This window comes from Doryrhamphus excisus, linkage group LG9 (genome assembly GCF_037039965.1).
Source record: "Doryrhamphus excisus strain RoL-2023G ecotype Guam linkage group LG9, RoL_Dexc_Guam_v1.1, whole genome shotgun sequence".
NCBI lineage: Eukaryota > Metazoa > Chordata > Actinopteri > Syngnathiformes > Syngnathidae > Doryrhamphus > Doryrhamphus excisus.
The window spans coordinates 18,311,342-18,338,799 of NC_136365.1; the positions used below are offsets into that span (position 1 = coordinate 18,311,342).

General features: G+C 44.7%; 3 protein-coding genes and 1 long non-coding RNA gene across 4 annotated transcripts; 2 read left to right on the forward strand and 2 right to left on the reverse strand.

Moving 5' to 3' along the window:
* Positions 1 to 166: 166 nt before the first annotated feature.
* man2b1 (mannosidase, alpha, class 2B, member 1) lies at positions 167 to 9,805 on the reverse strand. Its single transcript, XM_058065292.2, has 23 exons — positions 9,611 to 9,805; positions 8,983 to 9,085; positions 8,625 to 8,798; positions 8,360 to 8,553; positions 7,357 to 7,489; positions 7,149 to 7,294; positions 6,874 to 7,073; positions 6,682 to 6,802; positions 6,538 to 6,616; positions 6,367 to 6,476; positions 4,463 to 4,570; positions 4,285 to 4,401; positions 4,037 to 4,219; positions 3,863 to 3,960; positions 3,652 to 3,772; positions 3,325 to 3,443; positions 3,155 to 3,256; positions 1,690 to 1,777; positions 1,531 to 1,611; positions 1,241 to 1,465; positions 1,019 to 1,168; positions 840 to 942; positions 167 to 527 (listed from the first exon to the last, which is right to left on the reverse strand). Exons 1-23 carry the CDS (start codon positions 9,707 to 9,709, stop codon positions 424 to 426), a joined length of 2,958 nt encoding a protein of 985 aa, XP_057921275.2. The 5' UTR covers positions 9,710 to 9,805; the 3' UTR covers positions 167 to 423.
* LOC144899827 (uncharacterized) lies at positions 1,128 to 9,221 on the forward strand. Its single transcript, XR_013628140.1, has 4 exons — positions 1,128 to 1,591; positions 1,960 to 2,013; positions 3,250 to 3,452; positions 8,953 to 9,221. It is a non-coding gene; the product is annotated as an uncharacterized LOC144899827 (long non-coding RNA).
* Positions 9,806 to 10,585: 780 nt separating the features above from the next.
* LOC131121481 (E3 ubiquitin/ISG15 ligase TRIM25-like) lies at positions 10,586 to 15,823 on the reverse strand. Its single transcript, XM_058065304.2, has 9 exons — positions 15,088 to 15,823; positions 14,849 to 14,944; positions 14,694 to 14,774; positions 14,465 to 14,617; positions 14,127 to 14,286; positions 14,010 to 14,048; positions 13,621 to 13,674; positions 13,427 to 13,504; positions 10,586 to 12,223 (listed from the first exon to the last, which is right to left on the reverse strand). Exons 1-9 carry the CDS (start codon positions 15,799 to 15,801, stop codon positions 11,670 to 11,672), a joined length of 1,929 nt encoding a protein of 642 aa, XP_057921287.2. The 5' UTR covers positions 15,802 to 15,823; the 3' UTR covers positions 10,586 to 11,669.
* An 835-nt stretch (positions 15,824 to 16,658) lies between these two features.
* On the forward strand, positions 16,659 to 22,784 carry mfng (MFNG O-fucosylpeptide 3-beta-N-acetylglucosaminyltransferase). Its single transcript, XM_058072156.2, has 8 exons — positions 16,659 to 17,056; positions 18,439 to 18,484; positions 18,941 to 19,043; positions 19,108 to 19,261; positions 19,405 to 19,490; positions 19,583 to 19,748; positions 20,406 to 20,491; positions 20,732 to 22,784. The coding sequence occupies exons 1-8, from the start codon at positions 16,736 to 16,738 to the stop codon at positions 20,781 to 20,783; spliced, it is 1,014 nt and encodes a 337-aa protein (XP_057928139.2). The 5' UTR covers positions 16,659 to 16,735; the 3' UTR covers positions 20,784 to 22,784.
* Positions 22,785 to 27,458: the final 4,674 nt, after the last annotated feature.

A 27,458-nucleotide genomic window follows, 5' to 3' on the forward strand; every position in this document is an offset into this window, starting at 1 on the left:
ATGGCATTTAGACACATTGACTTGAACCTAAATTTAATGAGATGCATGGAGTACTACAAATACATGGAAAACTGATGCTGGCATTTTGCCTTTTTGTCACCATGACGGTTTGGCACCTTTTTTATTGGTGTACAACGTCCTATGAGAGAAAGAGGAATTTGCAAAGTAAGACTTATTGAGTTTATTGATCAATATAAAAGCATTTGTGTGTGCAAAGGTCTCGTCAGGTAAAGAATCTTGGCTCACATCAACACCAATTTGAGGGAGAAGTGTCCCAAGAAGTTTTGCGGTGTTGTGGAGTTTGTCATCTCCAACAGGCACAAAGGAAGATGGTGGCTGTGACAATAGAGCTGCCCATTGATAAACACACAAGATGGAGGACAAAGGATTTGTAAGAAACACAGCGGAGTGTTCCATCTGAGATTATCGTAGATCCACTCTGAGCAGGAAGGTTCGAATCTCCATCGGGCTTAAGGTGACCTCCACCAGGGACGTGTCCTCAAGCCTTTTTTTCAGTGGCTTCTCGCCTGAGGGGAAAAAAACGGTACAAATACAGTAAAGTAATTGGGTACATGTGGCACGCATTCACATTTTATGACTTCATTTAGGAATGCGAGAATCCAAAACTTCCAAATAGCTTCTTTTGTTGTGATCTGCCTCCCACCCTCAAGAGTTTTTGCCTGACGATCCTCCATAGGTTCTCCATTGGGTTGAGGTCGGGGTAATACACAGGGAACTACTATATATTGCATAATGTGGTACTGGACTTACTATGTACAAAGTGTTTATTTGTGAAATGCAACATTTTCACTAATATGACTTGTACCATAATTACATACCTGTCTGTGGTGTCCAATCAAAACGAGTCATCTCATCTTTCCACTGATTGGCTGACAGGTTCAACTCGGACACACCCAGAACCTCCAGAGTGGAAAAAAGCTTCTGCACGGAACAAACATCACGTGTGACTAAACGTAAATGTCACCTAATTGAACTTATCTTCGTGGATGGGTGTGACCTGCAGGTTGATGGTGACCGGCTGCGAATTGACTTTGCTCTCCCAGGTCTGAAACTGGTGCTCCAGCCTCAGCAGGACCAGCTGCTCGTCCCACTGACTCAGTGTCAGCAAGTGGACAGCAGGGGGCAGTGCAGCCTGTAGTCCTGAGAACTACACACAGACACAACTCACTTAAGTATGAAACACGTCCAGATGTAATTATCAGACCAGACGTCTTATCACCTCCAGTCGAGTGTTCGGGTGGAGGTCTCCTTCGGTGAACGTAAGCAGGGGTTGCAGTACCATCCCCTGCGCTAGGGGGCGGTGCGTGTCTGCCGCTTTGGCTGGGCGGTCGAGAGAGAGCAGGAGGCGTCCTCGGACCACAAGACCATCCGGGAAGATATCAGAGGTCTCGTTGAGGGGCTCGGCGACTCCACGAACGTCGTCGTACAAAAGACGGCGGTGGAGCTGAACAAGCGGGAGACGAGCGGTAAAACAAGGATGTGTGTGTTTATGCGTGTTTCCAGGCTGACCATGATCTCCAGAGAGCCGTTCCGGATGCTTCCGCCACCTTGGGAGCGATCTGTCACCACAGTGAGTTGGTCCTCATCGTCCTGACAACACAAACATAAATAGTGTACAATATGGAATCTGCTATTCAAGGTGTCCATGTGAGGACGCCTGAAACGAACCTTAATGAAGGCACGAGAGTTGATGGGGTAGTAGTTCCCGGCAATGGGCTCCGACTGCCTCAGGTGCCAAGTGGGGCGGAAGTCTTTCCTGTGAAACACGGCAGCATTAGTGTGTTAGACCTTCATCCATCTGTAGATGATAACTATCATTCATGGTGGAAATTTGTCTAATTAGATCAGGGGTCCCCAACCGCCGGGCCAGGGACCGTGGTACCGATACTACCGACTAATATAATTTATTAACGTCTCACTGTCTCTCATCCCACCTAGATGGGACCATCTCGTCTCAACAAAACAAGCTAAGGCTTCCCACCAATTCAGCAGGTGAGTTATATTTTTCCTGCACTTAATATTTGCTTTTAGCCCCGTCGTGTTATTTTAGATTTGCTGTATTAGTATTTTGCCAGTCCGTGAAAAAAAAAAAAGACCCAAATCAAACTGGTCCGATGTGCAAAAAAGGTTGGGGACCCCTGAATTAGATGATTTAAAACCTGGCAAAGCATGACACAATGGCCACATGTGGTGGCCCTTTGCCTTTCCCTGGGGTCACCCAGTCTGGGTCACCCAGAAAATAACATTTTACATCATGTGTGCATTAAAACAACAGATGTATTATTAGTTTACGCCTGTCATTATGGAAAACCAACGTCAGTTCTGGGGGCCATTTGAAGCCCTGGACTGTTTTCTTGGCCTAAAAAAGCAAAAAAAACCCAAAAACATCCTAACATTTTTGCAATCTCGGCAACTATAGATTAGAAAAAAAATCCATCATCTACTCTTACTGTTAATGTATGCAGTTTGGTCTGTCACCATAATCAATAAATCCAATTCAAATCATTACATTCATGGTCTCACAATAATAATTCATTCATTCATTCATTTTCTAACGCTTTTTCCTCACGAGGGTCGCGGGGGGGTGCTGGAGCCTATCCCAGCTGTCTTCGGGCGAGAGGCGGGGTACGCCCTGGACTGGTGGCCAGCCAATCACAGGGCACATATAGACAAACAACCATTCACACTCACATTCATACCTATGGACAATTTGGAGTCGCTAATTAACCTAGCATGTTTTTGGAATGTGGGAGGAAACCGGAGTACCCGGAGAAAACCCACGCATGCACGGGGAGAACATGCAAACTCCACACAGAGATGGCCGAGGGTGGAATTGAACCCTGGTCTCCTAGCTATGAGCTACAATAACTTGTAGGACAAATTGTCCTACAAGTTGTCATCCAGCAGAATCGCCTCCATGCAGCCTTTGGTGGAACTAAACTGTAACACTAGTTGACCTCAACATATTATTCATGGTTCTGTTATCATACTATTATTATTATTATACTAGTATCATCATACTATAATGTATATTACTACATTTCAAGATGTGGCCCCTTGGGAAAAAGGATGAACATACATTTTGCATAAGAAGCATTATTTCACGTTTGTTTATATACGTAAGTCAACTCACTTCCTCTGCAGAACCTCTCTTCCATTGGAGTCTGTGTAGAAGATCCCAGAGGACTCGATGTCCGTGTCTAACCGAGTGATCACCTCCTTGCCCAGGTCGTCGCTGAGAGAAAGAGGTTTAAATCGCTTGGATGTTTCACACTGGCCCAAATATGGGTGGGTGCCACTCACTCGATGGGGATGGGGCCCACGGTCCACTCCAGCTCCAGAACCCGACTGTCTGCATGGAGACGAACCACCTGCGACACCCACGGAGCGAACCATTGCCTCACTTCCTGCATCACGGACGTCTGAGGAAGGTAAGAACGCTCATGTTAGCAAACACTCGACGCATAGAAGCGTAGTCTACAAAGGCAAATAACCACAAGATGGCAGTAGCTACACTTGAAGTATCATGAGCATCAGTAGTGGACAGCAGATTTATCTAGGTCTGTGTGCGCTTTAAAATGTTCCTACTCAGCTGCTGATGATCCAACCCAAAATGTTACTACTCCTTACCTGAATAATTTCCGTCTTGGCGGTCTTGCTGACGACAAACGGCGTGGAGGAGTTGGGTCTAAAGATGTAAGCTCCTGACGGTTGGTTGCTCGCAGAGTTGTTGCCATCGCTGGCGTTGTACCTTGGACACGCAAACATGCTCAAAAGTCAAACACCAGTTGACGTTGAAATTGACATCAGGTCGTCTGAAAAAAAAAAAAAAAACACAGACCAGTAAAAGTTCTGCACTAGACGGATGTTCTGTTTGGTTTCCAAGTTGGCCAGGCTGCTCAGCAGGCCGGTGTCTGGGTCGAATGTCACTTTTAGATACTGCAGCATTGAAAAGGACGCGTTGAGTCCTGGTGATTCCGATAAACTTCCCAACATGCACCAAGTGTATGGAGACCTTGTTCCAGATGGATTTGGGTCCGTTGTACCGCTTGAAGTTTGCTTGAGGACCATCCTGAAGCAGGGACACTGAGTAAGTACTGAAGCCCAGTGGTGGGGCTTGGACCTGGAAGAGGAGCTCATTGACAGCAAAACCGCGGTTCCCCCTCACGTTCTGCGTGGCTTGAGACACCGGAACCACCTGAAAGCAAGACATGGAACATGAACAAACATTGCAGATCATGTAAAGGACACACAAAGTCTCACCTCACAGTCCACAGTCTTGCCCCGAGCGTCAGAAACCACATACGCAGTCCCGTTGACAGGAAGCCTGACAGGCCAGGTGACGGGGCGAGCCAGAGGATTGAACACGTTGATGGAGAACTTGAGGAGAAACTTGTCATTCAGAAGTCTTAATTCATTGAGGATCTCATGAGTTAATCACCTTCTTGCTGGACTCCGTGAGAGAACACATGCTGATGTTGAGGTTGTTGCAGTAGATCCGCTCGGCCGTCGAGCCGCTGAGGACGGCCAGACTGTTGCTGACCAGAACCTGGAAAACGGAGGAGCTGTGAGATCTTGAAATAAAGTGGAGACTTAAGTTGTCACACGTGATGAAGCTCAGCCCTCTCAGGGCCGAGAAGGAACAAGTGATGATTGACATCATTTGGAAAATCATTTCATTTCTTAACAGTGTGTCATCAGACCACAACTTCATTGTCCTTATCCTCATGAGGATCGCGGGGGTGCTGGAGCCTATCCCAGCTGTCTTCAGGCAAGAGTCGGGGTACACCCTGGACTGGTGGCCAGCCAATCACAGGGCACATATAGACAAACAACCATTCACACTCACATTCATACCTATGGACAATTTGGAGTCGGCAATTAACCTAGCATGTTTTTGGAATGTGGGGGGAAACCGAAAATAGCGCAGCTGGAGTGCTTGGATCCAAACCCAGCGATGGTTGGTTCAATTCCCGATTTGAGCTCACACTACCAAATTTACTCTTACTTTCATTCTATGTTTTTGCATATTTCCACAGCATTTCAGTCCAGCTTCAGCTTCCCAACGGCTCCTGCGTTTATTCTAAAATCAGTTTTTCGCACCTTATTCAAGCATTTAAATTGAAAAAGCAAGTGGTAATGGTAAAATCATATAGAAAACTCATAAGCAATATGTTGGGTGACCGTCCAAAAGGACAAAACACCTTCAAAATTAAAATAAATAATATTATTATTAAAATAAACTAACAAATATTACGGCATGTTATTTATTATGCTATTTTATTGATTCTGTGGTGATAGCTTAATGTTCATTGAAGTTATCATATATTTGACTGTGAACACATTTAAGTATTATCTTTGTATATATGTATATGTGCCCTGTGGCCGTCCTGCTGGCTTTCTGCTGAGTGTGAATGGAACAAGACACTCAAGATTGTGAAGAGGAAACAAAAAACATCTGACCGCAGTGGCACGACAAAGTCCACCAATTGTTTTCTTATCATACATCTAAATGCAATCAACTGTTTTGCTTGTGTAAGCGGTTGGAGATTGTACGCCGAGTACATCTCTTCCGTTCTCCTCGCGAGTAAAATTGATAACTGTTGGCTGAAAAAGCGATATGTTTTACACCTGTGGAATCTAACACCCTTTCGATATTTTTGGTATGGACACAGTGTCAAGGATCTTCGCACATCCGTCACACGGCCAATCTCCAAAATTTTTAATCTTTACTTTTTACAAAAGAAATGTTCCCAAGCAGGGCAGCACGGCGGTCGAATGGTTAGCGCACAGACCTCACAGCTAGGAGACCAGGGTTCAATTCCACCCTCGGCCATCTCTGTGTGGAGTTTGCATGTTCTCCCTGTGCATGCGTGGGTTTTCTCTGGGTTTCCTCCCTAGGTTAATTGGCGACCCCAAATTGTCCATAGGTATGAATGTGAGTGTGAATGGTTGTTTGTCTATATGTGCCCTGTGATTGGCTGGCCACCAGTCCAGGGTGTACCCCGCCTCTCGCCTGAAGACAGCTGGGATAGGCTCCAGCACCCCCCGCGACCCTCGTGAGGATAAGCGGTAGAAAATGAATGAATGAATGTTCCCAAGCATGTGCAAATCATTTAAACGCCACACCCTTTGGAGTTTGGGTTTGATGCCAATGACCCCACCCACACCGCTTCTTGTCATTTCATGGAAAACATGTTACACCGAGGATGTCGGTGCTGTGGTCCTTGATCTCAAAAAGGCAATAATATAGTTTTAATTTTTGCACCAGAGTCAACTGGGATAGGCTCCAGCGTAGAAAGCATCAGGGGAACATTCTTTATGAACCCTCAACTTGTGACATACTTGACAATGTTGCCATCCGTTGGCGAGCCTCCTGGAGTAGTCGTTGGCGACGTGTTGTTTCTCGGTGCCCGAGACGGCGTCGTGGTGCTGAGCCACCGCCATGGCTCTCCCTGGTCCACAGAACGAGCAGTCAGATTCCCGCTATCGTGCCGACTGTTCAAGAGAACTTACTCAAGGTGTGACTGTCCCCCTTGCCAAAGTGTCCCCTCCTGGAGGCTTGTCCGCCCAGAACCTCCAGCTGGTTACAAGTCTTCAAAAACAAGACTGATGTTTGACTCAGTAGACATTCTGGCGACCATCTTTAAATGAACCCACCTGCAGATTGCTGTTGCTGAGCCTCTCGTAGCGTTTCAACGCCGGCCTGCTGCTGAAGTAGCCGGTCCAGAAGTCATGAGCGTCATCAGCGTAAGGGAAGAAGTCGTCAGTTTTCAGAGCCCTGAAATAAAATGACCCAGAAATAAACCTCCTAAGACGGTTCTGAGTCAAAGTCTAGTGCTTGGATCCTACCAGGAGAGGTTGGCTCTGTGAAGCTCTTGAAGGTAACACGAAGGCGTGGAGTAAAGCAGGTTGACTCGACTTCCGTTGGACTGTTGTGCGTTGACGTAGTGGATCAGCTTGTCCAGGTTCTTGTACCACAGGTTGGCGTTCTCGTACTGGAAGTCTGAGCCCATGGTCATGATGATGTGATTCGTCTTGTACACCAGCGCCTGAGCGACGAGGAAGTCCCATCAGTCCCATCCTAGTAGAAACTGTTTCCATAGCGATCACACTGTGACTCTCACTTGGCTGTTGGCAATATTGAGGAAGCGTTCAACCACATCGTCAACGTTGTAATCCTCTAGGTTAGGGTCGTCTCTGATCGGTGGGTCGTCACATGACTGGTCCCAGCAGAATCCATCAGGGGGGTTGTACCCATTAGGAAGGATCCCTGTCAGGGACAGATGAGGACACTGGTGCTGGACCATTTTACAGTTTGGACAGTTTAGTTACCGGTGAAGAGGTCGGCCATCGGTGGGGCGAGGCTGTCAGAAGCCCTCCATAGAAGCTCCTGCTCCTTTGCCAGCATCCGCCGAAGCCGGTCCTGGTAGTCCACACGACCAAAGAAAAAGCCATCATAGCCCATCTGGAACAGGACACATACATTTCTTGAACTATATAGACCAGGGGTCTCAAACACGCGGCCCGCGGGCCAAATGTGGCCTGCAGGACACTACTTTGAGGCCTTGATATGAAAGTTTAATGTTAGTGCGGCCCGCACAGGTTTGATATGGATGCTGTATGGTATCAGTACCCAGAAAAAATTATTACGTTTGATTAATGTTCATGTTAAAGGTTAAATAACTGTTAATAGTTATCCTCCCTATCCGTGTGGAAGTGGTAAGTTTTTGGCTATTTAAGTTTAAAGGAAATAACTTGAAGGCTACCTTTTAGGTCGCTAGCTCTCTAGTTTGCGAGTTAGCATGTGTCTCAAGACCCTGCAGTTGCGCAATATGTTGTAAATAAAAAGAGTATAAATGTGACTATAGTCGTGTTTTGTCATGTCTACAGGGCTCTAATAATGCTTTGTTCATTTTAATCTGAAAAAAATAATTTGTCTACCCACCAACTATATGTGGTTTCTTAAGTTTTTATTATTTGCCGTTTTATTATTATTATATTTATTTATTACAGATTGATTTTCTTTATTCTTATTCTTATTTTGTGCAGAAAGATATTTGAGAACAGTGGAATGTTTTATCAGAGCTTTTATTGTAGAAAATCGGAACCAAAGCACTGAAAAAGTGGAAAACCTGATGCGGCCCAGCCTTGCCCAGACCCTAGCTCCAGTGGCCCCCAGGTAAATGGAGTTTGAGACCCTTGATATAGTAGACCTTCCTAGAATGTGTTGCATCCTTTCATTTTTCAGGCGGCGGCTACGTGGCCCCCGTGCTAAAAGTCTGGACACCCCTGATTTCTATTAAAGTGAGTCGGTCCTAATCATGTCTTTCGGTACCTGTGCAAACATGGAGGCGTGCTCACGGGCGTGTCCAAAAGGGTCAATGTGCCAAGCGACACGGGGACGTCCACAAGGTCCAAACGTCTCATTAAGGAACCTGAGGCCCATGGTCATCTGGTCGATAACGGCGCTGTAGTGGGTGGTGGCCTCGTCGCTCATGCACCAGCCGCCGTTGACAAACTCCAGACGGCCTGGACCGGATACCTTTACTTTACCAAGTCGGTTCGGTTTTGGGGAAGAATCTCTCTGTGGGCGGGCGTACCTTCATTGACGAGCTGTTTCACCGTCTGCTGCATGCTGGAGCTCTGCTGGCTCCACCAGCGGTAGAAGAAGGCTGTCTCCACATAGATGAACCTGCGTTCGGGGTTCTTCAGCAGCTGGTCCACCACAGAGTCCAGAATGTACTGCACCCCCGCGTGTTGGATGTCGTTACGATCTAAACACACACACACACACATCTTATTTGCTGATGTGACACCTTCCTGAGCAGGATACAACACAACCACGTGAAAGTTGCTATCATAACAAACATTACGACAGTGAACTATTAACTTATAGAGGTTTATACCGTTGTATCTTTTTTACTACAGGAGCGGTGCATGTCCAGACATGTGACTGACCTCCGTAAAAGTACTGGTCCACCGTCTTCAGCCAGCCCACGTCGTCGTGCGTGTGGGGGACCAAGTGGACGTTCAACATGCCGGGCTTGGTGGCGTGACATGACTGCATGTACAAACACACAGGACACATCCACTGAATGATACCACACGCAGGTCTCCAAAGAATCAGCGTGATTGACCAGCCTGTTTCCACCAATAGGATGGTGGTGACATATTTTCATCCCGCGCTAGAAGCGTATAAAAACACTGATTAAATCATGGCTAATATTCCTGATCATTTGTAAGCATTTTCCTTTTAGTAATTAGTGCAAAGCGTGGCTTCACGGCGCATACGTTTTAACATTAAAATTACTTCACTTCTTTTTACACTGTTAGAAAGTTAGAAATGTTCAAATGCGACTTAAAATGTTTCCTGGACAAATGACAAAAGGTTTATGATGACCAGTTTTGACCCTGGAACAGATTATTTCTACTGTACTTCCATTTTGTATTAAAAGCAGCGTCAACCGTCCAAGCTAAGCTGTTTCACGTTTAATCGACCCTTACTTGTTACAAATATCACTTATGTCAGCATTAAATTGATGTTTTGTTTTTTTAAAAAAGGTGTACAATTTGAAAGATTACTGACCTGGTACCCACACACGGACTCTTTCTGGCGGACGACAGGCAAACTTAAACTTTCACTGAGGTAAATAAGCAGCATCAGCCGTACAGTGGCGGCTGCCATGTTGGAAATGAAAGCAAGAGTCACATGAGCAATGTTTTTATGTGTAGCGTCATCACGTGACCGCGTGACCCGTCAATATGATCTCTCAGTTTTGTCTCACAGGTATCAGCAAATCTGTTTTCATAGTCTTTGAAACGTCATTTGACGTAATCAGTAACAAATGATTATTAATTATTTTGTGGGTGTCGGTAAAATCCGAAGCAAGCGCCGTTTTCTTAATGTTCAACTTCATCCTATTTGCTGTTCCCCAGGCGCCATGAATGCACCATCATTTTTGAGTGTTTTGTATTGAATACGGACGGAAGCCGCGAGGCACATACAACTACTAGTAAAACAGCATGGACGTTCGCACTCAAGCAGCAGCGAGGAAGTTTTTACATTTAACCCACCCGCAACGTTTAAATGGTATGTTTGGAAACACTACGGATTCTCAAAGAACGACGGAAAGCTCGACAAAACGTCCGCCATTTTCAAAAAATGCCGCGTTAAGAAGCCGTACAACGACAACATGCAGACCCCCTCAGTCAAGTCTACCGCCGCCTCCCCGTCTAGTTCCTCGTCAGACACCGGGGAAAAACCAAGCAAATCAGGTCAGTGGATCTTCAGCTGCTTAACAAATTGTCCAGAAGCTATTTGTCCTTCCCTGCAACAAGTGCCCCCCCCCCATTTTAAAAGGGTATAAGTTGTTTTACACTTTCTGCTCCTCACTATTGTATTAGCCTTCTTGCTAGCTCATTCGTATTAGCATACAGGAATATAAACAAACATTGATTGGCCAGGGTGTACCCCACCTCTCGCTCAAAGACAGATTAGATAGACTCCAGCATCCCTAGGATAAGCAGCATAGAAAAATGAGAAATGCAATAATTTGCTGAAAATTGTTTTTATTTCTTTCCATGGCATGAATACACCTTCACCTGACTGACACATGTTCATCCATAACTGCCATCTGCTAGGCCACTTCATTATGAGCTTCCAAAAACACTCAGAAGTTCAACAAACTTTACAGTCGGATACGAGACAGAAGGACGTACGGCAAACAAAAGTGTAAGGCATTAATATTATTATTATTATTATTAAGGCATACTGTAACAGTCCCACTAGCTAGAATAAAGCACTTGGTGTATTTCAAGCATTTATAACTTTGGCTTTGACCATCACGTTGCATGAAACTCATTGTCATCATTTAAAGATATTCTCCTTTGAAAACATGACTCTCAGAATGGTGAACACACATAATAATGAACATATGGTGACATGAAGACCCGATACTGTATTGGATCCCATTAGATCGCCAATGTCATGTGACTGATTAAGCCATTGTTTTAATGCTAGTTTATGTCATCATGCATATGTATATACAGCATATGTGGCACAGTGATCACAGGCTTTGCACTAAGGTCTCCCAGAGTGGTAATAAAGCTACATTTACTTGAACGCACCCTTTCCTGACATCCACTTAACTATATAGAACAGTATTACTGTATTGGGTCAACATGCAGACCTGAAAAACTTGTTTTATTTGTGACCAGGTTACCTGAGCTTGTTATTGTCAACCTTAAATAAACCTTATTAGTAATTTTTTGATTTGTTTTATTTACATTTTATGTGATTTTAGAGATGGACAATATATATATTTTTAACCTGGAGGTAAGTAGGACTCAAATGAATGTACCTGTTGGTTTGTCCTAATCAAATATCATGATATTACTACTACTTCATCACTACAACCAGGAGAACCAGACTGTGGAGCAGAGGTAGCCACCTGCTGTGGCCCAGTAAGGTGCACTGTATTCGGGCACGATGTCGATGTGACTTTCAGATGTTCTGTTGTAGTTGGAGGATTAAAAAGTACATTTCTTAGAAACGTTAAAGGGATTTCAAAGACAAGAAGAGTTTGATTCCTAGTTGGGATGCTGGCCAATTACACCCCTTCCTGGAAGTAGTACCATGGGTAAGGCTAAGTCTGGCTCCGGCCCCCTGACTCCTGGGGGCAGATGAGCAGGGTGGAGTCCAGGTCCAGCCGGAAGGCCGGATACAGCGGCTGAGAGAAGGGACATCGGAAAGTGTGGAGGAGCATCATCGTGTCAGACACGCTATAGAAGGACAGCGTCCCCTTCTGGCGCTCCAGAAAGACGCCAATGCGGGGGCAGGGCGGCGCCGCCACCGTGGTTTTACGGTTGTCGTGCCAGGCGGCGTAGCCCGTATGTGTGCATCTCAGTCGCCACGAGTTCTCATTGCGGCCAAGCAGACAGGGCTTGCCGCCGCCCTTGCGGCCGATCCCACGGTAGGTGGCGCCGATGTCGATCCAGCCACCCCCTTGCCACTCCACCTCCCAGTAGCTGGCGCCCCCGAACTGTCCCTCCCTGCACAGCACCTGAGCCACTGAGTCGAAGCGCTGGGGGTGGGCGGGGTAGGCCTGGGGCTCCTCACCACAGTGGGCCCCAATGTGACCCTCCAAGAGAACTAGGGTGGGATGGGCTGTGTCCGGGTCCAGGGACAGATGACAGAAAACTGTTGAGAGGAGACAGAGAAGCCATGTCAGAAATACGACAAGTTGACATTTTGGCACCGAGCGGACAAAGGACACAAGCTGATGAATGATTGATGATCTACAAGGTGTTGGATGCTGTCACCCTATCAGCTCCTCTCCGGACAAACGCTGAGTGACAGCCATCACCAAGCAGCATCCACAAGGCATTCTCACATTTTAAAAACATCGGTTTCCCTTTCAGCTAGCAATGATCCTGGGACTTGAGGAGGACCCCCATTTATACAACTCTATTAGGTTAGCATTCTACTGTGTACCTTATTGACTCCAAAGGAGATTCTGGACCAGATTTAGCTGCTGAGGACCAGGTTCTCCAGGCTCCAAAATACAATTTTTAGATTTCCTAGTAAATCCTTCAGAATCAGCTCAGCGTCAAAGAGGCGTTTGAATGACCAGCATTCATTAAAAGCAACTTAACAAAGGAAGCAAGTCATCTATTTATTTTCAACATTATTATTATATGGGAGCCAGGCAACAATATTTTGTTGGCAATTTCGCTGCTGTTATTGCGCAACAACAATAAAGGATATCTATCCATCTATCTATCTACCTATCCACCCATCTATCCATCCACCCATCTATCTACCCACCCATCTATCCACCCATCCGCCCATCTATCTACCCACCCATCTATCTACCCATTCATCCACCCATCTATCTACCCATCCACCCATCTATCTACCCACCCATCTATCTACCCACCCATCTATCTACTCATTCATCCACCCATCTATCTACCCATCCATCTACCCACCTACCCATCTATCTACCCACCCATCTATCTACCATCCATCTACCCACCTACCCATCCATCTACCCACCCATCTACCCATCCACCCATCTATCCACCCACCCATCTATCTACCCATTCATCTACCCACCTACCCATCTATCTACCCACCCATCTATCTACCATCCATCTACCCACCTACCCATCCATCTACCCACCTACCCATCCATCTACCCACCTACCCATCTATCTACCCACCCATCTATCTACCCATCCACCCACCCACCCATCTATCTACCCATCCACCCATCTATCTACCCACCTACCCATCTATATATCTACCCATCCATCCATCCATCCACCCATCGCTCCCTTGCACTAAATGAGGCCCACCCATGTATTTGTTCTGCGTATCGGTAGGGCCAGTTCTGCTTACATCTTAGGAAAGCGGCCCTCATCCTCTGATCGGCCGGCTGCAGAGACAGCAAGGACAAAGGGAAGGATGCCGGCAACACTACAGAGGCAGAGAAGAGGAGAAGGCGGTGTTTATTTATCCTGGGATGGGAACCTTAGTTTGAGAGTGAAAAAGAGCAGCATCGTGTACAGAGATGCACGCTAACGCCCGCTGACCTTGGGTGGGGTCTTGACCTGCTGATCGTGGTGACTGATGAGGCTTGAAGTTCTCTGCACCGAGATGCCGGAAGAAGAAGAATACATTCATAATGGAAACTTGCTTAACAGCAACCTTTTTGAAGTGCATCATATGAGACTAGTTATATCTGAAGATGTGTAGCAAAGCCTTTTTGTGGGCTTCCAGACCTTCTAGAACGGATTCATAGCACTAAACCAAGGTTCTAGTATGACTATAGCACTTGTGTTAGCTTAATTAGCAGGCCTTCTTAAAAAGAACTAATTAGTCAGGCACCGAGCCAGGTTATGTCGGGTGAAATGTTGAATTAATGATGGGTACATAGCTCAGTGTCACATGACCTACTGTCATTGAGGATGTATGTTCTCACCTTTGGCACACTCGCCACCTGACGCGTGGTTCTGGTTAACTGCAAGACAGACATGTTTAAGTACAAAAGAAGGTAAGGTGAGATGTGAAGTGTGTGTCTCATCTCCATGTTCTTTACCTGCCTGGCTGATCTTGTCCACCTCCTCACGGCACACCTCCTCAACACGGCTGCGGAGGTGACAAAGTGTCCTCCTGGCACCGCTGAAGGCCTCGGTGGGTAGGTTCAGGGACCTTGAAGCACGGGCGGCCGGGACAGGAAGACACAACAGCGGCGCCGCCTGGGAGGATGGAGAAGAAAGAGTGTCTTTAGAACACCTTGCTAGATCCTTCAGACGGGCATTGTCTCCATGTTGAGCCCTCTGCGGCCTCCAGGAGGTGCTACAATGCCCTTCATGTGACTTTGGGCCTGAGACATAAAGAGAATGGGCACTAACAAAACGAACTTCTCAGCCTCACCTGCAGGAAGTGTCCGTTGTCTTCCGTTTGGAGAAGTTGGTTGATCTCCTCATCCCTCCTCCTCAGTGCATCCAGGTCTTTCTGCAGCATCTCCACTTCCAGCTCGGCCCGTCCCACCGCCGCTCGCTCCCGGGCCTCCAGCCTCGCTCGGACCTACGCAAGAGTCAACATATGCCTATCGGGGTACATTGTGGTCATCTACCATGCAACCTGTTCCACTATTTTACACCTCAGTCTTAGTCTTCTCTAGGTGGTGGACCATGTCAGCAAAAAGAGCCTCGCTGTCCTCCAAAACGACAGAAGCAGACACCTGCAGCGCACAGACATGACCAAACGCTTAAAAGATAGAAGAACCCTTTCCATGGTGTCCATGGTGATACGCACCTTCAGGGACTCCAAACTCTGCTGAAACTCCTCCAGCTCACGCTCGCAGGTTCGGATTTTACCCTGAACCATCCTCTGAGACTCTTGAAGCTGAAGCTGGACACCAGACAGACCAGAAGGTACCGTTAGATTTGTCCAAATAAAAGCACCTCTAGACATTAAAATATATATTTATATATATTTATTAGTCATATTAGAATGTTTACAATCAGGATTATACAATATTAGTATTACAGTACCTGTCTCCTGGCCCTCTGAGCCTCCCCGGGATGCAATTCTTCCCGGTCGGCCTCACACAGCAGACAGTCCCCGGTCCACTCCACCGGGGAGTCCTCCACCGCGTCTCCCCCCGCGGGAGGCTCCAGTCCCAGACGGTGCTGTGCACACAGCCTCTCGGCGGGACACTCCACGGCTTCCACCAGCTTGTGCCGCCTCAGCGTGCCCACCTCCCGGTGAGGCAACATGTGTATGTCGCAGAAGGACGCCAGGCACACCAGGCACGACTTGGCCGCCGCCAGCTTGCTCTCCGGCGGGCAGAAATCGCACGGCACCTGGCCCGCCCCGCCCTGGTAGAGGTTGGGCGGCGGAGCGAAGGCTTCGCTCAGCTTGAGCTTGTCCACCACCTCGGCCAGCACGGTGTTCCTCCGCAGCACCGGCCGAGGGCTGAACGCCTCCCGGCACTGAGGGCAGCTAAAGCGACCCGGCTCGGCCTGGTCCCAGTAGTCGCTGATGCACTCCATGCAGTAGGTGTGTCCGCACGGGATGGACACCGGGTCCTTCAGCATGTCCAGGCAGATGGGACACCGGAACTGGCTCTCCGTCACCGAGATGTTGGCCTTGGCCATCGCTTCTTGGAGCTCCTCGGTTCCCCTGGTCACCTTTTTTCCACTTGTTTGATTTGTTGTGTCTGGGAGGGACCGGTGGACAAAAATAACTTCCGCTACGTCATCCATTCCGTTCCATGTTCCATTGAGAGGTCGAATGACTGTGCCCTCGTTTATGTCTGACAGGCATGTCAAGCTCTTAAAGCTGCAGTTCACTTTTACTTAAGCGGCAAAGAAACCTCTTTGTATTTAAAATATTGTATACTAAACATTTCACACTCAAATTTGATCATCAATGCTTTTGGTTATTTTATAATATTTACAAAAAAAATAGCATTTCCATATTCTTTATATGCCCCCATGAATGCCTCATACAGTATAAGTCATGGGAAATATATTTTGGTCAATTTATTGACAATAAATATCTCATGGGAATTTAGTCTAATAGCTGATATAAATAATTCTATATATTTTTTATTGATTTTTTTTAATTGATTTTTTTTACAAAAAGAATCTGACAAATATCAGGCTAAGCATCCTTTTTTATTCTGATCCAACTTTGGGAAATGACTACATAATGTACACAATCATGTTGTTCTAGACAACACTGACTTTTTAATGAGGCTTCGCTACGCGTCTTAAAACAAAGCTCATCTGAGTATTTGTCCGTCAGCTGCGACGTGGGAGCTGGAAGTTGTATAGTTTTAGCGAATATGCTAAACTAGTATGCTATTATACAAAGTTTATGTCATCTTTTAAAACAGAGTCCTTCAAGGCGCCACTTCCTGTCTGGAAAGGAAGTGTTCTCTTACTTATTTCCACAGAAAGGAGTTTTTTTGAGACTGTGGTTGTTGAGAGACTTGTCTCCCCCCCCCTTTATCTTGTATTAATGTTTTATTTAGTATGTACATTCAGGAAGTGTTACCACTTCATCATCTTTTTGTGTAACCGTGCTGATGACGTCATTAATGAGGAAGACACGCTGAAAGACGGAAGGCGACAAAAACTTGTCACAATGTTTTATAATTTACTTCTTTTTGATACTTAATTATTGTTTTTTTTAATGATCATCTCTGCCATGAAGAGGAGATGGTTACCCCTCTTCCTCCTCGCCCTCCTCATCATCTTTTACGTGGACTTTCAATTAGGGACACCCGGCTTCTCCAAGCTTCTGCAGGCTCTCCCTCCGGCGCCCGCAGCTCCTCTTCAGCGGCATCCCCAAGTCGCCCAACCCGCCAGCGGGCACCGAGGACGGCCAGATTCGGAGAGGAAGGAGAGGCTGCGGCTGGAGGACATCTTCATCGCCGTCAAGACCACCGGCAGGTTCCACAGGCCGCGACTCGCTCTCCTATTGGAGACGTGGATCTCCAGGACCAAGACACACGTGAGGCATTACCAGTTTAACAACCTTCATTCCATTTAGCAATTTTTAAACCGTTTTTGACAACTAAAGTGAGTGTTACAAAGGTACCTGAACGCATCACCCAGTCAATCAACAAATAATAATGCTATTAATGGACAAAATGCTAAAGAATAAGTACACATTCATGTAAAATAGGAAAATACTGTTATGAATGCTGTTATAAATATTAAAATTCAGATAAAATAAGCATTTTGCACAAGTAAAAGTTGTAATTAAAATTTATGGGAGGAATTTAAGGGCGAATGTGATCTTTATTTGTCAATGTGTACTCGTTTCTGTTTTTTTAAACAAAAAATCGCAATGTAAGCATTCATATACTTAATTTGCATTGTTTTTCTTTATTATCGAGCTGTCAGAAGACATTTTAGATCAGAAAATATTGCACATAGTCACACACACATATATAGGCCTCGACTTAGATTGTAGAAATACATTTTAAATGCATACTTGTTTGGAACATGTCGTCAAAAATAAATATTATCGTTGTATTTGCATTGGAGAGCTAGTAGATTGTGTTCCTAATGAATTGGCCCATGTGTGTGATTGAAGTTTTAATATTAAAAAAAAAGAAATGCTGATTTAGACTTATGATTTCATTTAAAGACAAAGACGTGGTCTTCCTGCTTTGTCTTTTTGTTACTTTTATTCATGTTGTTATGCTGTAGAGCAGTGTCACAAGACACAAGACACACACACACACACACACAGGAAGTGCAGTCTGGGTCTGACAGGACGCTGAGCCTCTTAACAATACTTGAAGCGGAAGCAGAGAACAGGAAGTGGAGAAGTAGATTACAGAAGCTCGCCTACACACCATGAGCATCACTACGAGTCAGTTTGTCTTTTTAATTCGATGTATTATATCTCATCATTTGTATAGCTATAGTTATCCTTTTTACCATCAGTTCTATAACAATATACTTTAAATGATTTTTTGGAACACTATTCATTTGTTTTAATGACTTCTGAAACTCGATGGCTGCAAACATGATTCAGGTCAAAGGTTAAATTGGAGACGTTTTCCTTTCCAAGCCTCACTATGCTTCTATGCTAGATGGATGTCATTATAGCTGTCGACCAACAGAGGGCAGTGTTGCCTCACGTTCAAATAAGCTGAAACCCGAAGAACATTGATTTTGCACTGTAATGTGGAATACAGTATTGGGAAGACATGAACATTTTGGCCTGAAATTCTCTCTTTTTCCAACTTTTTATGACTTTTGAATTTATTATCGTGTTTTGTTTTTGCTAACTACATGATATCATCAACAATTGGTGGGATTCTTTGGTCATCTACAACCATTCATTTCTACTGTACTTAACTTTTTCCCTTTTTGTTCCAGACTTTCATTTTTACAGACACCGTAGACGGCCACCTGAGGAACAAAGGTGGGTTCTATGCCTAATATGCACTTGTGTGTTTCTCTGTCCTCACATTTAGAGCCAGCATTTGTACAAGGAACATGTCATGGAGCCTATCAGGAGCCTAGCATGCATTGGCTTCTCGGTAGGAACATCAAAGTAACATTTTGGCAACTTTAATTGTAATTCATTACAAAACTAGTGTCTTTTTTTGGTCGTTTGGCAAGATAATTGCATGCACGAGTGCTGCTGGCACAAGGGAGCTCTGGTTCATTGAGGGGAAACATGAATTCCAACATGTGTTGTGACTTTGTGAAGCAAACAATGTGTGTAGACTCATTTTCAGGGGATATTCAATCTTGACTGCCATACAAGCTGTGCACAGACTTCTCTAAAGTCGGTACAATCGCTCGCTGAAATGTGACAGCTGCCCTAACAGATAGTGTGTTTGTGTTTTGAATAAAATGTGATCTGGTATGACAGGTTACAACATGGTGGTGACAAGCTGCCAGTCAGACCACAGCCAGCAGGCTTTGGCGTGCAAAATGGCGGCCGAGTACGATGGCTTCATGGCGTCCGATATGAGGTGAGACGGCGGGTTGAGGAGCGAAAATAAAACAACCCAAAATATGACAATGACGTGTCTTCAGGTGGTTTTGTCACGTGGACGACGATAACTACGTCAATGGCGAGGCGCTCCTCGCCATGCTTGCCGCCTTCCCCCAGGAGGCCGACGTCTACGTGGGCAAACCCAGCCTGGACAAGCCCATCACTGCGCATGAACTCATGGACGACAACACCACGGTAGCACGACATAACTTTTTGTTTTTGATTTATTTTAATTTGTTTTAATACTAAACTACTACTCTTTAGCCACGAATGCATAATAAACCAATTCAAAAGAGGCGGAGCTAATAAGAATAATCTGATTGGCTGTGTGTGTGCAGAGGGAAGTGAAGTTCTGGTTTGCAACAGGAGGAGCCGGATTCTGTTTGAGTCAACGACTGGCCCAGAAGATGTCCCCCTGGGCTCGGTATTCATGGACTCCTTCATGGACTCATCCAAGCATGTTGGACTTAAACCTTTATTTATTTATGTGTGTGTGTGTCTGTGTGTGTGAGTTAGAGGCTCCCGCTTCCAGGAGACCTCAGCAAAGATCCGCCTCCCCGATGACTGCACGGTGGGCTTCATCGTGGAGGCGAGGCTGGGGGTCTCCATGGTCCACTCCTCCTTGTTCCACTCTCACCTGGAGAACCTGCTCCTCATCAAACACGCCGCCGTTCCACATCAGGTATCATATTACAACTCATGGATGCAGATTTAATCTGTTCCGGGGTCAAAATGTGGCTATCGTAAAGCTTTTAGCACATGTACAGGTTTTTAAGTTGCATTTTAGCATATTTGTATAGCATATCAGTCAAAAGTTTGGAGACACTTATCTATGTCATTGAATGAGAAAGTGTCTCTAAACTTTTGTTGATAAGTCTATGAAATATGGCATGGCTACTGAATGATAGTACAGTATAATATAGAAGTGGCAGTCTCCAAGGCATTATTGAAAGTGTTTTGACACACACCTTGAAAACACCAGCCAATCACAGGGCACATATAAACAAACAACCATTCACACTCACATTCATACCTATGGACAATTTGGAGTCGCTAATTAACCTAGCATGTTTTTGGAATGTGGGAGGAAACCGGAGTACCCGGAGAAAACCCACGCATGCACGGGGAGAACATGCAAACTCCACACAGAGATGGCCGAGGGTGGGATGGAACTCGGGTCTCCTAGCTGTGAGGTCATGCGCGCTAACCACTCGTCCACCGTGCAGCCTCATTGTTTTGTGACGTGGTTAAATTAAAAGGTTTGTTTAAAATGTTAACCTTGCAACAAGTGCACTAACTTTACGTCACTTCCTGCTACATTTTACTTATTTTCGTATAGGTGACGCTGAGTTATGGGATGTTTGAGGACAAGATGAACAGCATCGAGTTGAAAGGAAGCTTCTCCAAAGAGGAAGATCCATCCAGGTCGGTCATTTGTTCATCAGAAATGATGAAAATATACATGTGAATCATTAATAATGTCTAATATGATATACTATATACAGTATGTTATAGTACCAGTCAAAAGTTTGGAGACACTTTGTCATTGAGTTGAATGCAAACATGTCTCTAAACTTTTGACACACACACACAGAAGCGTCCCCCAACTTGTCATGTTTTTTTTTTATTTGTCGCATTGGCTCACGGTGGTTACTATATCCACAGGTTCAAGACCCTGCACTGCCTGCTGTACCCGCTGACCAGCTGGTGTCCTTGAAGAACAAACACCCGACATGTCAAGGAGAACATCCTTCTACGTTGGACTTATAGGAGTGTTCTCTCTTAGTCCCATCACTTCCTCTTTAACGTCCTTCATCTTTGCTTGGAGTCACGTTTCTTTTCCACCTCTCTCGTCCTTCGTTCCTCCTGCACGTGCTCCTTGGAAGGCTGCATGACAGGCAGCACATGGAAGCACGAGGCCGGGGCGGCCAGAAGTGCTTTCATGTTTAAACGAGGTGTATACCAGACAAAGCCTTCACAGAAATTTCCAGAGCTAATTGTGTGCTCAGCAGCTGTAACGAGGCTCTGAGAGGCGCAATTAGCGCAGGAACCGTTACTTCCTCCCTACGTGGAGTGTGCCTTGGGTTTTTGGAGTTCGGATTGGTTCTTCCTCATGCACTTCACCTGCTTCCAGGGCTCGGAGCTTGGAGATTCCTCAGCAGGACAACAGGAGAACCAGCCAGCAGATGAAAAGCTGCCTTTGGATCCAACATCCAGTACCTGACAGAAGCTCATTTCATCCTTTTTCTGTTTAGATCTGACACCAAGACAAAGATGGCATCGAACGTTCAAACCTCATATCTTCCCAACATCGACACCACTTCATTAGGTACACCGCAGAAATATACATTCTAAAATAACATATCAAATATTGCATACAAAACATACAAGTTTGATACAACCAATGTTTCTTTGCATGTGCGGTCAAAAGTTTAGGGACGCCGATGCATCAATGTGAATGAGACAACGTCTCCAAACCGTGTTGCTGTCATGCATGTGTGTGTGTTTGGTTAGGGTGGTCTTCGTGACAGGTTGCAGTGATGTAAGTGCACACACACACACACACACACACATATTTGCAAAGCAGCTGGCAGGTGTTGGATCAGCGAGCCGGTGAGCCGTGAACACACAAACACAATTGCAAACAAATCCCATCAATACGCACACACGGGGGAAATTGGAATGGTGTACCAGGGCCCCAGGGCATATTGTGTGTTTTACTCATCGAAGGATATGGGCTTCTTATCGCAAAAATGGCATAAAACCATTAAAAAATGGTCAAGGGGCCTCAAGGTATTGTTTTTAAAAGTTAGTGTATCTCTATCGCCCCCCAGCGGCCATTGAGAATACACAGTGGCATTAGTTCGCTAGATATCGGTGGCTAGCAAAAACCACCTCACAGCAACAATACTGGAATTTATCCGTACTCTGCATACCTTCTTTGAACAATGGTAAAGTCCAACCACAATCAAAATGGCGTCTGTCCCTTTGTAACTTTGTGAACCAGGAAGTAGCCTGCTAGTTAATGCATACCATGCTAGCAGTTAAACACACCACTACAACACATTTTTTTTACTTTACTTGAGGATTTAGTTAAAAAATGCTGTATGGGGCCATGTGGTTAGTTATTAGTTATTGAATAAAAAATAGAAATTATGAAATAAAAAGTAAAAAATATAACAATTATGAGATACATAATGTGATATTCGTCACAAGGCGCTCGGCACATGCGCACTCAGAAACCTTGTGTAACTTTTTTACAGCTCCAACACGAAGGAAGTTGGATTTACTCTTGCATATAGCAACAGTTTGAGAATCGATATCTACTAATATCTGTTGTCTAAGTGAAAAAAAATCGCAGTTTTGTAGTTCTACTTTAGTTTACTTATATGATAATATTAGTAATATCGATTTGCCCACCATTAGCTTGTATAGACACACACACACACACACATAACTGTTAGTCAGGACGAGGGAGACAAGGTCCATTGGTCTCCAGCTGAGAGACAGAGGATGCCTGCCTTGCCTGCTGCTGTTACCATGGCAACCACAGCCGTGCATCGCTTGAGATTCTCCCCATGTTCTTCCCCTCCCTTCCTCCCCCCCCCCCCCCTAAATGGACCCTCCTTCCTCCACTTCAGCTCCTTCCAACTCTTCGACCTTCCTTGATATAAAACAAGACAAATATGACGTCCACTGACTCTACAGTAACTTTGTTCGATTGCATCACAACTTTATTGCTCTTCCCCTGACCCTCCCACTTTTTTTTTTAAAAAAACCTTTCTGCTTTATTTGGTGTGAGCAAGAGCAGGGCAATATTTACGCTGCTCCAGGCTTCTGCTGATTGGTTGATTTATGGCCGGGCCAGCTGGTAATTGGATGATGACAGCGGGGGCGGGACTTGTGGTCAGGCATGATGGATGTCTGCTAATGCTGCCTTTTGTTACGTCGTCATATGATGCCCGCGTGTGTGCACACACATACAGAATGGACGTACGTGTGTGATTGTGCAGGCACACTGTGTCTCGACAGACTTTGATTGACAGGCCACCTCCACGTGTGACAGTCAAGACAACGGAAAGAAAGAAGGCAAGTCAACCTCAAGTCGTGCACAAAACATGAAGGGATGTCATGTGACAAGCAACTTCATTAGGTACAACATCCAATCCAAACATCCAGACGTCATTTTTAAATTGTGCTTTATTGACAACTGTTAATGTTCAAATATTACTAATACTACTAACACTACAACCACTAATGGTGGTGAAAGCTAATGAATGAATTGAACGAGTTTGGGGTAATTACTCATACAAATATATAGCAAATAATAGTTAAATATAATTAACATTACATTTATCTTCTTCCTCTTCTGTTGTTTCTTGGAGGCTCTCAAGCAGCTCGCACGGTTAGCTAGTTTGCTAGCTACCACAACAGGAAACGGCACAAAGTAGATTGAGGGCAGTTTACAGCCAATCAGGATGCGGAACACAATGGGTGGGTTCTCCCTTAGCCAATAAGGACTGTTGTGGCTCTACATTTAGCTGGCTATTGTGTACTGTGTGTTCCCAATGTGCTTGTTCCGGAAATAATAGTAATAGCTATAGAACAATAGCAAATAATAGTTAAATATAATTAACATTACATTTATCTTCTTCCTCTTCTGTTGTTTCTTGGAGGCTCTCAAGCAGCTCGCACGGTTAGCTAGTTTGCTAGCTACCACAACAGGAAACGGCACAAAGTAGATTGAGGGCGGTTTACAGCCAATGAGGATGCGGGACACAATGGGTGGGTTCTCCCTTAGCCAATAAGGACTACTGTGGCTCTACATTTAGCTGGCTATTGTGTACTATGGGTTCCCAATGTACTTGTTCAGGCACATTTAAGCACGTACAATGTATTTATTTTTTAAATGCATCAGTGTTAATATGTCAAAATTGTTCAATGTTCAGTGCTGAAAAAACTGCCATAATAGATACATAGACTATACAACAATAGACACATAGAATAATATTGTGATGGACACATAGACCGACACCACAATAGATAGATAGTCTTTCACGCAGAGCAGGAATCAAACAAGCATGTTGTGTACATGAACAGAAAGCAAATAATTGCATAATTAAATGAGGTTAGATCAATGGTCAATCAGCAAAGAAATTGCCTTCCTAGTGGAGTGAATGTGGGCGTATTCACCAGACATGTCTTGGATTGGACCTCGTTTGACTTAGTGTACCTAATGAAGTGGTCGCTGAGAGTGCTAATAGAGTGTTAGCAGCGGCGCTATTCAATAAAAACGACAGTTCTGACAAAAAGGCAGGAAGCTGCTGACCACAGCTATAAATAACTAATGACATTTCCACTTGAATATTAATTGTGGTGAAAAGGCTTTATTCACAATTCCCAGCAGGGCCATTTTTTCAAACCGCAACCAGATAGAAACACCCGAATGAGTGCATGCACAGAAAAAGTGGTCGTCTCGAGATGAGACTAAGACTGGCGTTTTCAGCGACCTTGAATTGTGTGGGATGGAGCCCACCCACTACTTCCTGGCTGAGAATGAAAATGAATAAGTTGGAGGGGCGAGGGCAGGGATGTCCAAAGTGTGGCCTGGGGGCCATTTTAATCGGCTCATGACGCATTCGAAAAATATATTTACATAAAATAAATTAGAAAATGTAACAATCGGCGTAATTTTACATGAATAAAGTCAAAAGAAGAAGTCATAAGTCAAGAAGAAGTCAAATAACATTGCAATATTGTGAGGAACAATAAAGTATAATTGCATAAAGAAAGACAAAAACTGCAGAAGTGGAAAAAAAGCTGTAATCTACAGACAAAAAGTCAGAATTTTACGAGAATAAACCTGTGATATTATGAAGAAAATTCAATTTTAGTAGCATAGAGTTTAAATATAAAAAATTGGTGAGGAAAATATTGTAATGCTAAGAGAATAGTGAAAATATAGGAATAAATATTATGACAAACAAACAAACCAACAAAATGAAGTTGTCATTTTTGCAACATCAAGTTGGAGTCATAATATTACAGTAATAAAGTCAAAATATTGTCATAATATTACAAAAAGAAAAATTTTTCACGCCACCATTCATCTGGCTGGCGCACACACATGCTTTTTTTTTGCTGTTTTTGCTGAACTTGCTGCTGCTGATGCTTAGCTCAGTGTCTGCTCTGCTCAGGCGACCCACATTGGCTGCACCTCAGGAGGGCCGACCTTCAGCCGGGCTGTAGACGAGGTCACAATGCTGTATGAAAGGGGAGAAGCCGATTGGCCAAGAGAGGAATGCTTTATTCAAAGTAAATATCCTATCCAGTAATCCGAGGCGCGATTATTGCTAGTTGAAAACTAGTAATCATGTTTAAAAAAATAAAAAAAGATTGTTGCATATTGAAGAAAAAAATATATAAGCAAATTGTACTTATTATTGGCCTAAATTAAGCATTTTCAAGAAAATGGCTAAATTAACTAACTTGATGAAGTCAAACACAATAAATAAGGCAGAAGAAGCATTCTACTTGCAAATGTAGTGTTCTACTTTGGCCACTAGGTGTCACCAGAACGGGGAAATGATCACATAATAATAATAACTGAAGCTGAAACTCAACTCATAACTTCTGATGTCACTTCCTGTCCCCCTGGCACTTTTATTTACTGCCTTCTTGTGAGTTTGTTGTCTTATTTATGTCTTATTTCCTCCATTCATATCTACTATATTGGATAACAGCAGTGTGAATGTGACACTAAGCGTGTTATTCCATGTCTATGGAACAGGTTTTTTATGCCATAACTACAAAAATATTATACCATGTATTAATATTGACTCATACTTTGCCAAAATTCACTGATCGTTGTCTCGTATTGAACCAATTAACCGTGATAAATGAGGGATTATTGTATCGTTTAAAAAAAAAAAAAGGGCATTGAGTGCTGTGTGACTTGCCACACATGCTAATCATCAGCGCATTAGCATGTTAGCGATGGTCCTCGTCACATTTTTGGTCCCTCCACATAAGACAAGGGCAAACAGGAGGAGTGTCAAACAAAGATTCATAATAATGAGATCCCTGTCATCTCCCAAATCCCTGCGTGACATTTTCCCAGCGCTTGGGCTCTTTAGATATGCTTGATGAGGAACACATTCGCAAGGACAAACTTCCATGTTGGCAATGTCACGCTCTCACACAGGAAGTGACAAGATAAGGAGAAGTGGCCTGGAAGACTGCCGTTTTAGCTAATTTGGGACAACTTTTGACGTTTGTACAACTAAGCTGTTGTACAAATAAAATCCAAATCCAATAAAGCGGCCGTTTCATGTCAATGGTATTGACATTTTTAAAGGTACAGTCAGTTCCTCATAGAAACTGAAACAACAGCGCTTCAAAGTCAATATCTGCGCTACTGTTTTGTTCTAAATTTAGCCGACTTGTCTTCGGTATTGGGACAAAACGCCATCCAGACAAGACGAATGTGGAGGCCGGGGACCGTCTTATTGCTCGTTTAAAAGAAAGGAATGTGAGTCAATTATGTCTCGTAAAGGTCTCAAGATGGATGACGCTGCAGGTGCATCTGACTCCACTTTACGGATGTTTGACATCAACTGTGAAGCTAAGAGTATTTTCATTCAGAGCTAAATACAAATGTCTGTAATACTTAAAATGCGGCTACTTCATTAAAGTTCATCGAAAGTTGCCTACAGCCACAGCTACTTTGACCCGGTGCTTATACCTCCAGGCTTTCTGACATCATACACTTGGAGAAACTAAGAGGATGATAAAATGCAGGGTCAGGGCTGCCTGCCAGAGGTGCTCCATCACTGTGCGTCAATGTGTGTGTGTGTGTGCGTCAGTGTGTGTGTGTAACCATGGGAAACACTCAGAATACACACAAACTGCAAGGGAGCAGAATCGATACCTCTATTGACCGGAAATGACGTCAGCTGCCCAGTTGGATCGCCGTCATTTAGTGTGTGTGGGTGTGTGTAAGTATGACGTTGATGATGTTGTACCTGTTCCGTCAACAGGGGGCAGTGTACTGACGGTTTTTATATACTATATAAACAACCTGAGTCTGTTCCCGATACAAAATGAGGCCATCGCGAATACTGCACGGCGGTCTAGTGGTTAACGCGCGGACCTCACAGCTAGAAAACCAGGGTTCAATTCTACCCTCGGCCATCTCTGTGTGGAGTTTGTATGTTCTCCCCGTGCCTGCGTGGGTTTTCTCCGGGTACTCCGGTTTCCTCCCACATTCCAAAAACATGCTAGGTTAATTGGCGACTCCAAATTGTCCATAGGTATGAATGTGAGTGTGAATGGTTGTTTGTCTATATGTGCCCTGTGATTGGCTGGCCACCAGTCCAGGGTGTACCCTGCC